This window comes from Galleria mellonella, unplaced genomic scaffold (genome assembly GCF_026898425.1).
Source record: "Galleria mellonella isolate WM207_F2 unplaced genomic scaffold, CSIRO_AGI_GalMel_v1 utg57, whole genome shotgun sequence".
NCBI lineage: Eukaryota > Metazoa > Arthropoda > Insecta > Lepidoptera > Pyralidae > Galleria > Galleria mellonella.
Window position 1 is genome coordinate 6,081,862 of NW_026442119.1, and position 14,565 is coordinate 6,096,426.

At 29.6% G+C, this 14,565-nt stretch overlaps 1 protein-coding gene across 2 annotated transcripts in view; it reads right to left on the reverse strand.

Moving 5' to 3' along the window:
• Positions 1-14,306, reverse strand: part of LOC113509797 (organic cation transporter protein) — a 36,857-nt gene extending 22,551 nt beyond the window's left edge. Inside the window, exon 1 of one of the 2 annotated variants that reach the window (XM_026893222.3) lies at positions 13,992-14,301. In XM_026893222.3, coding sequence (XP_026749023.2) covers positions 13,992-14,034 — 43 coding nt within the window. In that variant the 5' untranslated portion in view covers positions 14,035-14,301. Of the gene's footprint in view, positions 1-13,991 lie in introns of both variants that reach the window. The other variant, XM_026893221.3, reaches the window with a different exon arrangement.
• Between the last annotated feature and the right edge of the window lie 259 nt (positions 14,307-14,565).

Here is a 14,565-nt window from a genome sequence, read left to right on the forward strand (position 1 = left end):
GATTTATGGGAGAAGCTACATTGGGACAAGCCAGAGACCAAGCTTTTCTAGCCTCAGGCAGGTAAGCTATCTCGAAATCACCGAAAAAAGGTGTTAGTATTTTTTTCACGAGATTCTGCGTACCGTGCGCTGATGATAGAAAAGCTGGTAGAGAGATATGGGAGATTTGGCGGATATTCTTTAATTAGACATTGGTGCCAATTCATTTTGATGTATCCTTATTTTTTTAAGGCCTTTGAATAAGTACAAATGTTCTAATATATTAAGGTGTAAAGTTTTAAGAAAATAATACCTTTTCTTTCCACTATAATTTCTGCTCCGAAATTTATTTAATGTAAAAGTATTTGGTAAATTTCCTTCATATCGGAACTGAAGTACATAATGCAATAAATATCTATATGAAAGAAAATTTTAAATTATTTTTAATTTATATCAAATATAAAAAAATATACTCAGAGAAATGATTGAAATAGTTCTCGTTAATTAGACATGTAGGTAAGTCATAGGTACATAGCAATGCAATTGAGATACAATTTTGCAAAAGCGAGTAATTGCTAATGGTCTGCTGAGGTCACTTCATATTATCGTTTATGTCAATCATCCACTTAACGTAAATTGTGTTACACTTTTCTGTGCAGTCTAGCAATAAGAGAAATGACCTATATTAGAAAATTAGTAATTATAACATTTAAATGTATGATATGACGAAAAAATTAAAACTTGTTTTGTCTCCTATTACAACCTACAAGGTCATTGCTAGCAATGTACCTCACATCTCCATTGCTCAGCTAGCATTGTACCCTATCAAATTGACCTTCACGCGGGTCCCTCTGGAAACCATCGTGGTTAATTCTCGTGGAATGTTTCACGATGGGCTAACGGACCTGTTCTCATCCTCACCTGTTACCTCTCACTGGTGCCCTGCTAGTATATACCGATAGCGCAGGCAAGGTTGCCATTTCATTTTCACCCATTAAAAAAAGCCTATGGACCCATAATTTAATCAGGGTAAAAACTATTCTATCATTCAAGTGAAATCACTCAATGGGGTTGATTCTGAAGGGGCATTTCTATAAACTTATCTCTTAGCCTAATATTTTAATTTTATAATTTACTGAAATTAATATTTTATGAACTATCATAAACTAAAATAATAATAATGTTCATTTGAATTTAAAATTAATTCATATCGGTCGTTACAATAAAGATTTCATTGTGATATCAAATTTATTTTTATTTTAGAAATAGATATAGAAAATGACACCTTAGTGTATTTGATAATTGACACCTATTGATGGAATTTCTTAGTTTCATCAGTAGGTGTTAAATGAAGGATAGGTATTGTACATATTAAACTAATAAAAGATTATAAATTTGTAATTTATTGTTCGACAACTAGATTATATAACTTTATTATTTATATAATCTAGTTTATATTATATACTATATAAACTAGATTATTTTAAATAATGCATATTAGCATCGAATATTTAAAACGAAAATGGTAATGAGACAAATACACAAGGCAAGAGATAGACCTTGGTTTGGACCAGTTATAGTAACAAACTAATGTTCTGAATTTGAATCAAAAAGAAATAGGGTGGATTAATCGCAAGGTTAAATCGTAAATCGAAAATTTGATAAATATTGTTGACATTTCAAGTATAATGGTACCAAAGACATAATTTTTTATCATTTACTGATATTATTAATTGTAACTATAACTAAAAATTCTTAGCAGTTCAATGACCTTCTACGCAGATACGTACATCCAAATTATTTCTATTTGGAGACGACAAAGTTAAGCATCAAAAGCTATTTATGAAATTTTATTCTTTATACTCGTATTTGTCGTCGCGGCGTAATCATGAAAATAATTCCCGTTTTTTAAATAAATATGAATTTGTTTTGAATATAAAATATTATATAATATATGTATAATTGAATTTATATGAAGTTTATATAGGTACGGTAGAAATATATAATAAGTAACATTTATAGTAATGTTTTTCCCAGCTCTTCTAATTGTATTTGTATATGAATGAATTGTGTAAGATTGAATGTATTATTTTTTAAGATTGAAAGTGGCATATTATTCTATATAATTACAAACATTTACATTTACAAATAGGTATAAAAAAACAATTTATATCTACTTGTAAATGTTTGAGTTTATTTTTATGAGCAGGTGCTCCTAAAAATATAAATTCATAATTCAGTAGATAGGTATTTAAGTACTAATTACAAAACACAATTTATCACATCTCATTATTATAAATTTATTATTTTGCGAAAAGGCCAAATTACGTATTGGCAATAATCCAAAAACGTGACCTCAATACCCATAGTATGTATTTATTATAATCACTACTCAATTATTGTGTACACTGAGGGACAAAAAATCACCAACCAACACAAATAAAGAACTAAGAAAGTACTCGCTAATATACAAAGATATTTAAAATAAATATGCCCTAATTATCCCGTATTTAAAAACGTTGAATGTAACATAGATTGACGTAACGAACCCGACTGTATCAAATTTTTGACTTGTTTGAAACTAATCGCTTTCGTTACTGTTTCAGTATAAAAAATCATAAGACTATAAATATGTGTAATATGTATCATTTGCCCTTGACCGTAATGTTTTAAAAAGATATAAGAAATTATTCAATAAAATTACGTGTTGTTCTGTAATTACTCAATTACCATCAATTATATTTTTTTCATTCACGTACATGCATGCGTACATTTTATTTACGTACATTTATATTATAATCATAAAAAAATAAATAAAGTTTCACTTTTAATCATGATATTTAGTGCTAGATAACGACTACGACTTAATTTCAGATTTGCGAAACCTTACTCTTTCAGACGCTAATTATATTTAAACAGTCCATTGACCATTGTGTAAAAACATCCATAAATTCTTGTTTAATTAGAAAACATTACCACATTAACCGTAATGTATTGTAAAATAAAGACCACTTATTCTAGTATGGAGCATCTATCTATTTACTCTGAGAGTAATACAAGTGTACTTTGTATTATTAGCACAATAAAACTAATAACCTAAGTTATTTTGAGTTGTAATTTATGATTATATTCTATGTACAATAAAATACAAAAAAGATACAGGCGATTTGTAGATGTAATTTTTTAATGAGATGAAAGTGAAATAGTATAAACCCGTCTGCGTTTTCGGTATACACTATCAATGGCCCATCGTTACTAATTCGACAAGACGGTTTTCAAGGAAAACCGCGCAAAGATCGACCTGATAAGGAATATTGTTATCAGTGGAGCTGTTAACCCCCACTACTAACAATCCCTTTGAAGTAAAGTGCAAATGTGTTTTAACTTATAAAGTTTATAAATATCTACGTAACAAGCGAAATAAGAACCTTTTTAAATTACCTTAAAAACGATACGACACACAATACAAAGTCTAGTAGAGACCTCTACTCTACATAGAGACGTCATTGTTGGTTATAGACTGATATTAATATTAATAGTACATATGTATTACAAAAATTTAAGTTAATAGTTTTGATTGTCATATCCTTTAAGTCAAACTGTTAAAAGTTAAAAACTAAAATGTCGTGTACGTGCCATATTGTTGTACAATATAAAATTAATAAAAGACACTATACTGTCATCATTAATATCCTTGATGGCTGCTTTATAATGTACGCGATGGTGTTTATCCAAACAAACTATACTAAATCAGGACAATATCTCGACCTTGCTTACTGTAAACGTAAGTAAATGCCGTAGGTAACGTAAAAACACAAACATTACGTACGATCTAAGACACACCTCCTAAAAACTCCGGATTGTTATATAATTTTTTGTGAACGTTAAAATATATCTAGCTATGTATTTGAATGTGTTGTCGCGTCACGAGTTCAGCTAATATCACGTGTCAGCTGCTAAATAATATTATAATACTTTAATAGAACAATGTGGATATATGTAAAATTATTTCGATTTATTTTTTATATTCTTTGATGATCATCATGATCAATAAACAATGGTATAACACACTTCCTCACCTTCTAAAGGTCGTCAGTTTGAATTGCGCGGGTACAAAGCAAATATTTTCATGAGGGTTATGTTTTTATTAGTATAACATGTTGTTACAATAAAAAGGTATCTAAGTTTTATAACAGTATTCTTACATTAATAATACAAGTGCAAGTAGTATCTGTGGCTATACCTATATTATATACTTAGATAATTCATTTTAATATAATTTATACTATAGATAAAATCGAATATTGTATGAGATATGGTCATTCTATACAATTTAAGTTGATATTATCTCCAAATTAATCCAATATTATATGACTACGTCTAAATATACTGGTACTTTTAGTCTTTTGCCTTTACTACATACTCATAATGTAGAAGTTTTTTTTGTCATTTCTATAAAAATGGGAAATAAGTTGACAGACCGACTGACGATAAACGATTACCGTAACCTATGGTCGCCTATAGTTTAAAGTGTATTATGTGCTCATGCCTTTCTAAAGATCTTTATGAGGTAAACTTGTGTTAGGCAATAAAACAAAGAATAAAAAAAAACACGTAATTATATTATATCAAATTCAGAAACAGAAATTCCAAAGCTTACTCTCTTCTGAATAATGACGTATTGACTAATGAGTGTAAGTGTTAGCAAATGCTATTTATGCATAAACGATTTGACGGATATGAATAAAAAATTGTGTACAGATCAACCATATGGTAATTCAGATTAAAATTAGGATACTTTTTATCTTAATTCACGTAGACTGTGTCGCGGGTTACAATTACTGGGCAATTAGGTAAATAATTGAGTCGCAGTTGAAAATGAATTGAAATATGAAGTAACATTTCAAATATACCTTATCATAATCCAATATCTCTCATTCGTATAAATATTTCCAAAATCGACGAGAAAGAAGGATCTCTAATATTATGCAATTTTGTACAATAAAGCTTATGTAAATATTCCGCATCTATCCATATTTTATAGCAATGCCGCATAGTTATGTTGCGGCAAAATGCTAACATTTTTGGTAGCGCCTCTATTACTTAAAAACATAAATGTGGGTATTTCTTTATGTTTTTGATGTTTATATGTAATTTGTTTAATTGAAATATAATTGGACGACAAGGTCATTAAATTCCTGTCAATTAAATTATGTTTATATAAATAATTATATAAACATAAATTAATATATTAATGTTGATAAAAGTAATGTGAATCGTATGTGGAATTTGCACTGCATGGGATAACTAACTTTCTCTTTCTTTTTATAATTTCAGTCTCTAAAAGACACCAAAAGTTTGTAAAGTCAATACGATACATACAAGTTAATCATAATCACTCATTTTACTCTATATATGCTATTATTCCTAAATACAAGCAAAATTCACCCTCTTCATTAAACTGAGAAAATGCAACAAGTGAAAAAAGATCTAGAACATGATTTATAGATATAATGAACTCGTCAAGGGCAGACGGCCTTGACAAGTTTTTGATGGAGTGTTTTCTTTTACAATTTATCATTATCATGCAGTTTATCATATTTTATTTTCACACTATAATTATCTTCTATATAAATCAGTTTTGGCAAAATAATCTAATCTGAATTACATATACAATTAAATGAAGTTAAAGAGAATTATCAATTATCTACTATTAATCACGTAAACCGTAATTAAGGTTAAAATAAATAGTCCATCGCAAATAATATACTAGATACAGTTAACTAAAAATACCGTATGCCTGATTATAAATTTATTCATGAAAATTCTGGAAGAAAAAAGACTACCACTGAGATAAGTCTGTTGATTGTTCCCATTGTGATAATTATAAATCAACATTTCCATATTTTGCTAAACATAGCAAAATCTAGAATAGTGAATGTCCCTGAATAGTCTATTTTTCACAAATTTATAATTATTTATTCGTTTATTTGGTATAAAATATTATGTGATATTGCGTCTATAACCACGTAATCGTATTTTGTCAACAAGGGTTTACTATTCAAGGATACATCTGCTGTCTGAAAAGGCCATCGGTTAAGCTATTTTATTGATTACGGGTGGGAATGGCAACAACATAAATTTGTGGGGCATTCATACATGGGATACATTCCTTCGATAAATTACTTAGGTACTACTACCAAACTCACATACTTTTGACTAATGCCATATAGTAATGTATATGGACCACAGTATTAATAATATTTCGATTACAGTGATTAAAAGAAAACCTAACCATAAATGATTTAACGTGAAAGTAAGTAGATAGTACGACGGTCACAGGTAAGATTCCTGTTATACTCAATATAAACCCAATACAATTTTGTCATTATCAATTTTTCTCTATAAATACAGTTTACAAATGAAGAACCCGACAATAAAGTTAGTAAAAGGGTTTTAAATATGTGTATATGTTCAGAGGATTGATGATCGATTTTAGGTATAAGTCGCTAAAGGCAGACTTATAATTTAGCTTACACGTTGGTATATAATATGGTCAACCAACAAACGATCGAGGTTAACACCACCGTTTTACAGCAATTAACAACTTAACGCTAAACAATTGAAACGATACTAATTTACATATACAAATGTATCTTTGTGCGCTACAGTCGATGCTATTCCTATAGAGACCGAATTAGCCTTAAACTAGTAGGTATCTAAATATTTTATTTTAAAATTTATCACTAATAATATATGCAGAAAATATTTTGGACATCTCAAATACAGTACGAAATAATTAGCAACTCCACTACTCAAGACACTCTAATTATAGCACGAATGCAGTTGTCAATGATTAAGATAAAAATAAAATCATTTTAATATATAAAATATTTTTCAAGATTTGTTTTCTCTTTTTAATTTTTAAATATATATACTTGTATATGTACATACACTAAGAAAGATTATTTCGTAAATTGATCTGACTAAAAATCGAATCAAGGATCTTTACGTAAAGCAATTTACCAAAGATACCAAAGATCATCAAAATAATACACTGGCTTTTACTAATACGTAATGTAGTGCGGAATGCAACGTTCTCAATGTACCAAGTCATAACACAATATAAATAGAATATTTCATTGCAATGTGTTGACTGAAATTACTACTGTGAAATTTAAGTATATGTAACAAAGCAGGTTAATAGTATTTTTTATCCAACTCCCAAATATTCTGTCTTTGGAAGTTAAAGTATGATTTCAGTAATGTTTTTCAGAAATACATATGCACATACATATATCTTAAAACATCTACTTTTAAACATTTTAATAGGCATGAAATAAAAAAAATACAATTAATAAATTTCAAGATCTATAAATTTTTTTTTTTTTTTTTTTTTTTTTATTTTATTAAATAATTGAATTAAATTAATTCTTCTGTTTGATTTGTCTTAATTTTGAAAATACGTAACATGATGGCAATTTAAAATAATTATGAAAATCGTAAAGTATCAGAAACAAAAATATTTGCTATCGAAGATCTATTTTTTATAAGTTTTATTCACATCCTATTAATGTTAATATATAAAAATTATAATTGCAAAATTTTATAAGAATGGATGGATAGACTGACGGATACTTGTTACTCTTTCACGTAAAAACTACAAAACGGATTTGAATTAAATTTGGTATACGGATAGTTTACGTCTTAATTTAGTACACAGTTATTTTATATTTCACTCGGGTGGATACAGCTAGTCAGTCATATCTATTTATTTTTTAGATTGACAAAAACATTGCTATGTATTATAATACATTATCGACGTATCAAAATACTTACCTACTAGAGAACGTATTTATAATTAATTATAAAAAGAATGTACTTATTGACAGACTTATAGTGACTAATCAAACAACGAACTGGAATTGCTGATAATGGGATCGCGCGGGTGAAATTGTGGTAAATAACTAGTATATGAATAAAAAAGTACTACGTAAACAGATAAGTAGTTTCCGAGTTATAAACAAACCAAAAGATATTATAAAGATGACATGAAAATAACGGAATTAAAAATTTTAATGAAATAATGAAATCGATCTATGTCCAACAGTGGACTGAAATGATGATGATGATGATGATGATGATGATGAATGAAATGAAACTGTATTTCTAAATCATTGTTTTATACTCAATCAATTTCAATACTTTGCAATTAATTTTATTTAAATATGGCATTCTTAATACTCACACCGTTGGAAAAATTATTTCTTTTACAACTGTGTATATCTATTGTGTAAGTACGCAGGTCACTAGATAAGTTCTACAATACTTTATTTATTACAATCTCTCAAAATAATTTGCATTACAACTAATACACTTATTTATTCATAGAAACCATTCATCAAAAATTTGCTTCCATTTTTCTTCTAGAAGATCGGAACAAGCCTGGTCCCAAGCGGCAAACAACTTTAAATCGCTGGCAAATCTCCTTTCCTTGAGATGATCTTTAATGACTTGAAACAGACCAAAGTCACAGGGCGCAAGATCAGGATTGTACAAAGGAAATTCAAGTAGTTTTACTCCAATATCTTGTAAAAAAAAAACTCACAGTTTCACGCGACCTATACGCAGGAGCATTATCGTGATGAAAATACCAATTACCAATTATCGAAAAATTCTTTGAGTTTTTGAATAACCGTATGTATGGGCGGCTGTAACTGTACGCTGCCTTTCCAAAATTATTCGATTTAAAATTCCTCGTCTTGTAAAAAATACAGCAATCATCTTTTTTTTTTACTGACTGCGATTTTCGCACTTTAGATGTAGGTTCATTTTCAAACAATCAAGTCTTGTTCTTATTTTTGGAGGACGCATCAAAATAATATAGCCAAGTTTTATCACTCGTGACTATAGTTTTTACTTAGTTAGAAGTTCCATTCTCATATTCTTTTAACATTTTCTTACACCAATTCACACTACATATCTTTTGTTCTTCTTTTATGTCATGGAGCACCTAAAGCGTAAAAATTTTTTTCATTGCAATAATATCGTACAGAATTTTATGAAAGCTTGTTGTAATAATTTGCAGGATCTCTTCTATCTGCTTATAAGTTATTCGACGATCTTCTCTTATCAATTTTTCAACTTTTTCCATATTTTCTTTAGTGCAAACCTCCGTAGGACGTCCTAACCTTGGCGCATCTTCAACAGCAAAATTACCACGATTAAATTCTCGATACCACCGATAAATCGTTATACGATGAGGGCAGTTCTCTTTGAGCACAGAACTCATTTTTTCCACAAACATATGAATTGAGAGATCGCGTGCGAGGTTGTACCGCATAATAACGAGCAATTCGTCCTTTGACCACTCATTCATTTTAATAAAATCAATATTTTTTTGTGCAGTTGCTAACGAGTGACTACTGAAAAATTATGTATGTCTCGTCCTATAATAAGAGTCACTTTCTAATAAAACTATTCTCATCTACACACAATTAATAATATTGCTGTATTGCAGAACTTATCTAGTGACCTACGTATGTACAATATATCTATAATAATGTAGATTTCAGTATTTATTAAATGGTATAAAATATGGCAATTCAATATAATATTTAATTGTCACAATACAAGTGCAAATGCCTATAGTATTGTGTGCATGCATAATTTAAAGATGAATGACATTATAATTCTAAGTATAGCCAAGATTAAATTGAATGGAAAAGTTTAAGTACTAAGTGCCTACTATAGCTGTTAAAGTATTCAACTAGCTATTTTATATAACCTTTTATTATATAACATGTGTAACTGGAAGAACAATAAAACCAATTCATATTACGTAAACTGTATATCTGAACTAACAAATAAAAGGTGTCAGAAAACATATATTAAAAAGAATATGAAAAAAAATATATCAAAATACAAGTTTGTATATAAAAAATGCCAACTGACCAAATTGCCAGCAACAATACACATATGTAAACAAAGTTTCCAAAAAAACGAGGAAATATTATTATATATTCCATATGGACTCCATATCTCTTTTGAACGTAGGTATACTATACTCTAATTGATAAATTTACCTTTTTGGTTGATATATTATTTTGATCCTGCAATTTCTGCATAAGCCATGTTGTATTCTATTGTTATCGGGAAATGATAAATAGTTCATTGTAATTGTCAGCTTGTAATTAAACTTGTACTTTCGCCATTTACAAATGCAATGATAGACTACATAATAGGTACGCTATCAATGTCAGTTTTACATTTTTCACTTGCTTATTATTACTAAACAGGGTGTCGTAGATCTAGTTTACTTAAACTTGAAGATTTGACGCAATCGTTCATGTAGTTTCGATAATTGTTATGAGCATACATATGTACCTACTCGTAACTTTACTGTAAACAACTACTCTATACAATTTATAATTTATGCCCGTGCATCGATTTAACCGACTGGTTGGCAATGTTCTACCACAAAACCCTTTACAATCAAATTTAAAAAAGGATAGGTTCTTAAATTGTAGTTGTACTGTAGTTTTTGTACATGTTATGCGATAGCTTCACTTTTTCTTTTCAATATATCTAGAATACTTTGGTGTTAAGTCTATACTAATTTCGATGATCAAGTAAGTTAAAAAATATGTGTAAATTATAAATTAGTTCAGAGATAGATGAATACACGGTTTTAATAATATTTATATTTTTTCTGCTTGTTTCTAATCAATCAATCAAGTAATCCTGTGATCTGAAATCTTATATGACTACTTCACATCAGACGATTGCAATGATTTTATTTATAAACAGTTGTAGACAACAACCCAGTAGTTTACATATATTCGTATATTTAATATAACATAAGTGTCTTTTTTGATGGGATAAAAATAGCATGGTAACCGTACTGCGCTATTGATATACGCTGAGGGGAGGGTTACCAGTGAGAGATGATAGGTGAGGATGAAATCAGGTCATTTAACCCATCGTAACCAAGTGCCCTAGGATTTAACTACAATAGTTTTAAAGGGGTATCATGGAGAAATCGATCTGATAGGGCATATTGTTAGCTATTAAACCCCATTACTAACAGTTCCTTTCTCTCTAATATGGATACTGATCAACCCAAACCATGTATTGTAAGCACTTGTTTTTTTTTCTCAAATGTTAATAGACACTTTAACCACTGACAGAGGACAAGTTTCTCTACATAAGAGAAAAATTTAGCTAACTACTAACTTAAGAAAAAGGAATGGTGACATATTGTCTGCTGACTCTGTTATTAAGTGAAAAAAGAATAAAATAGGTTACTATATTTTCTAGTTTGAAATGTAGAGATCCAACCCACAGTTCTTGAATCTATTTTACATTTGATTACTTTGTAAAGTATGAAACAGTTTAGATAGCTACAATAAAAGCAATTCTCCTTAATTTCAATATATTTTCCGTATTTCAGTGACTTCAGTAAAGCAAAATGTTGAGTTAAATCAAACTACAAATGCAATATCACATTGGAGATACGAGTTAATAATCGTAATCAATTAAGTAATCTGCAATTGTTATCTATTAAGCAATTATTAAGTATTATCACACATTGTATTATCAATATATAATCCGTACGTACGTAAGTTCTTATTTAAAAAAAAAAAGTGTGAGAAATATTTCTTCAAATGAAGACAGCAGTTTATAGAAATTATATAATACCTACCCATAATATATTTAATTGCTTATTATGCAGTAGATAAATCGCGTTCACGTCATATTAAGATGAGTTAGGTATAAATAGCAGCCAGGAATAGTTATCACGATTTCAAACGGAAATTTTCTGGGTTCGCTCACCTTCAATAAATTTTGTTAGCATATATAAGTATAATAAAATCGTCCATATTAGGATACACCCAAGGTATCCGGAAAATGGCAGGTCGTATTTCTCAATAACACTAACAATTGAATATTAACGGCAGGTACTTTGGAATAAATAATAAAAACAAGAATATTTTTATTTAACTTAAATATCTTAAAATGTTATTTACACATTTTATAATAACCTTTGACATATTTGGGACGTTATCACTAATATGTTATCAATAGAAATCCTGTCAACATATATGATATAAATAAATACATATATGACACAAAATTAAAAAAAATATTCTGTGATTGAACTAAAACATCTTTTGTACTATATTTTTTGTATATCTTATTCAATATCTTCACCAGTTCTGAAGTCATTGATGATAATTTATAAAGATAGAAGATGCGCTTTAAGTCAACTTTTAACAATATTTAGGGATTGACTCTCACGGATAGGCATAGGAAGAGAATTCCAAAATTTAGCAGCATGGACGGTAAGGAATCCACTATAGCGCGTAGTCGAGTGAGAAAGGGTTTAAAGGATAAGACTTCGTCGAACGAGAAAATACACCATGGGAGACAAGAAAATCAAATCGTTCATGAAGATAGGACGGCGAAGAAAGGTTATAACCTTTCTTCAAAGATGAAATATAAAAACGACATTATATGAAAATGTCGACATTTTCAAATTGGAAACCATTTCAACTTTATTCAATAAGCGGCAATCAAAAATAAAACGTATGTATAAATTTTGTAATCTGTTCAACAGCTCATCATCATCAGTTGCACTTTCATATTAATCTTCCGCTAATTTAACATTTTAAAAAGGTTTTAAAAATGGAAGATGTTCTCTTTACTAATGTCTAGATATAAGATTTGTTGGACTTGAATATCACCAACTACTATCGTGTAACGATTCAACAGGGTCTCATATTCTGATGGTTGCCATTATGAGCTCAGAACCCCGTACAATATATTATTATTTATATTCATGACTATGACTGTTTCATCTGGTCATTTTTAATATATTGTATATTAAGTATATGTATTATAAAAAAAAATTGAATATGTATATAAGCAACAAGCCACGAAATTAAGTGACGGTCTCAAAAGTTTGCAAGGAATCGATGAATGTACGAATTAGTATATACATATGAGCGCGAAGAGCACGTGATCGTACTTTGTGACGAAATTATGATAGAGTCCTGCGTTCATATGAAAATTATAGAATTATAATGATATTAATCACTCATATGATTGACATGATATGAGATAGATAAAAATGATACAACGCTAAATTCTCTTATTAAAACAGCATCTTTTTCTTCCTTTGTATTTCTTTTTTCATCTAATAAATAATATACTTTTAATATTTTTTTTTGTAATTTGGTGTAATGGTAATAAAATATCCTAATAATTTCACCCATATCGAACTAATTAATATCTACTGTAATATTACCCCGGTCTGTAAGTAGATCCTAAGTAACTTGGGGTTAATTGTCTCACATATCTTGTTAAAGGAAAGAATGAGTAGGTAAACAAATTTTAAGCTGGTATTACGTCATTTGGTTGGGTTTCAGCACAGTTATAGGTTAATGCTCCCCTTGTTTTGGGTTAAGGCCGTTTGGGTTATCAATATTAAATTAAACCTGTTCTAGTAGTCTGTTAATATATTGCTTTATAACATCTAAGTCATTGATGTCAATATAATATACGAGTAACATCTAATAATTACAAACACTCTAATTTCCTGGGTCTAATATTTTTTTCTAACAGTTTTTGTAAATGCATATTGTAATATTTTATTACATAATAAAATAATAACAATTTACAAATAACAATATGTAAGTTTAGCAGAACTTGTAATAGAGACAAAAATATTTCGCAAATAAAATAATACTGTCCGCTTTCCATTATATTAGAAAGTATGTTGGCAGTAAAAGATTGTTTCTTATTGCCCACATGAGTGCAACCTCCATGTAGAAACGTATGCCAGACAAGCCGGACCAGTTGCAACTTAAATCAGACCAATAAAGTTGTCGTGTTCACCTTTACAATACAATGATCATGAACATGTGTAAAATGTAAAAGTACGCAGCCGGCGTGTAATGTTCAAATCGGAAGTTCCATATGTTGATGATTAAAATTAATTATTTACTCACCCAGCTTCCCCATCATTTCCTCTAAAGCGTGATCTTTGTCCATTCTGGCAGTGATGTTTCGCCCAATACTGGTTCTGTTGCCGAAGTTCTGTAATGATATCCACAAACACCATTGATGGTAGAGTAGTGATAACGCGGCAGCGTGTATCGAGCCAACTGCGACAGACGTGCGAGCCGGGCTGCCGGCGGACGTACGAATGGACTATCGTCGTGGCGCCGACACTGCGCTCAGTTACCGTAATCGCGAAAAAAAAATACAACCTTATCTTCATTGGCCCATACCTGACGACCTGGCTGATCGTCGGCCGCACGCCACTGACTACACCACGACTCGCCCCAACCAACACAACGTGAACAGCTGTGGTTGAGATGTACTGTATCACATGGCACATTTCTACATGATAATTTATTTGTAAACAGACATGAGCATCCTTTTTCGAATGTAACACCTATTTATTCTTATAAAAGTAGCTAATACTTATATTAATAAACGGCTTATCTAATGGCAAACCTTCGCTTATAGATGTGAACTACATTATGGGTGACACAGACATGTTATATCCCAATGATGATA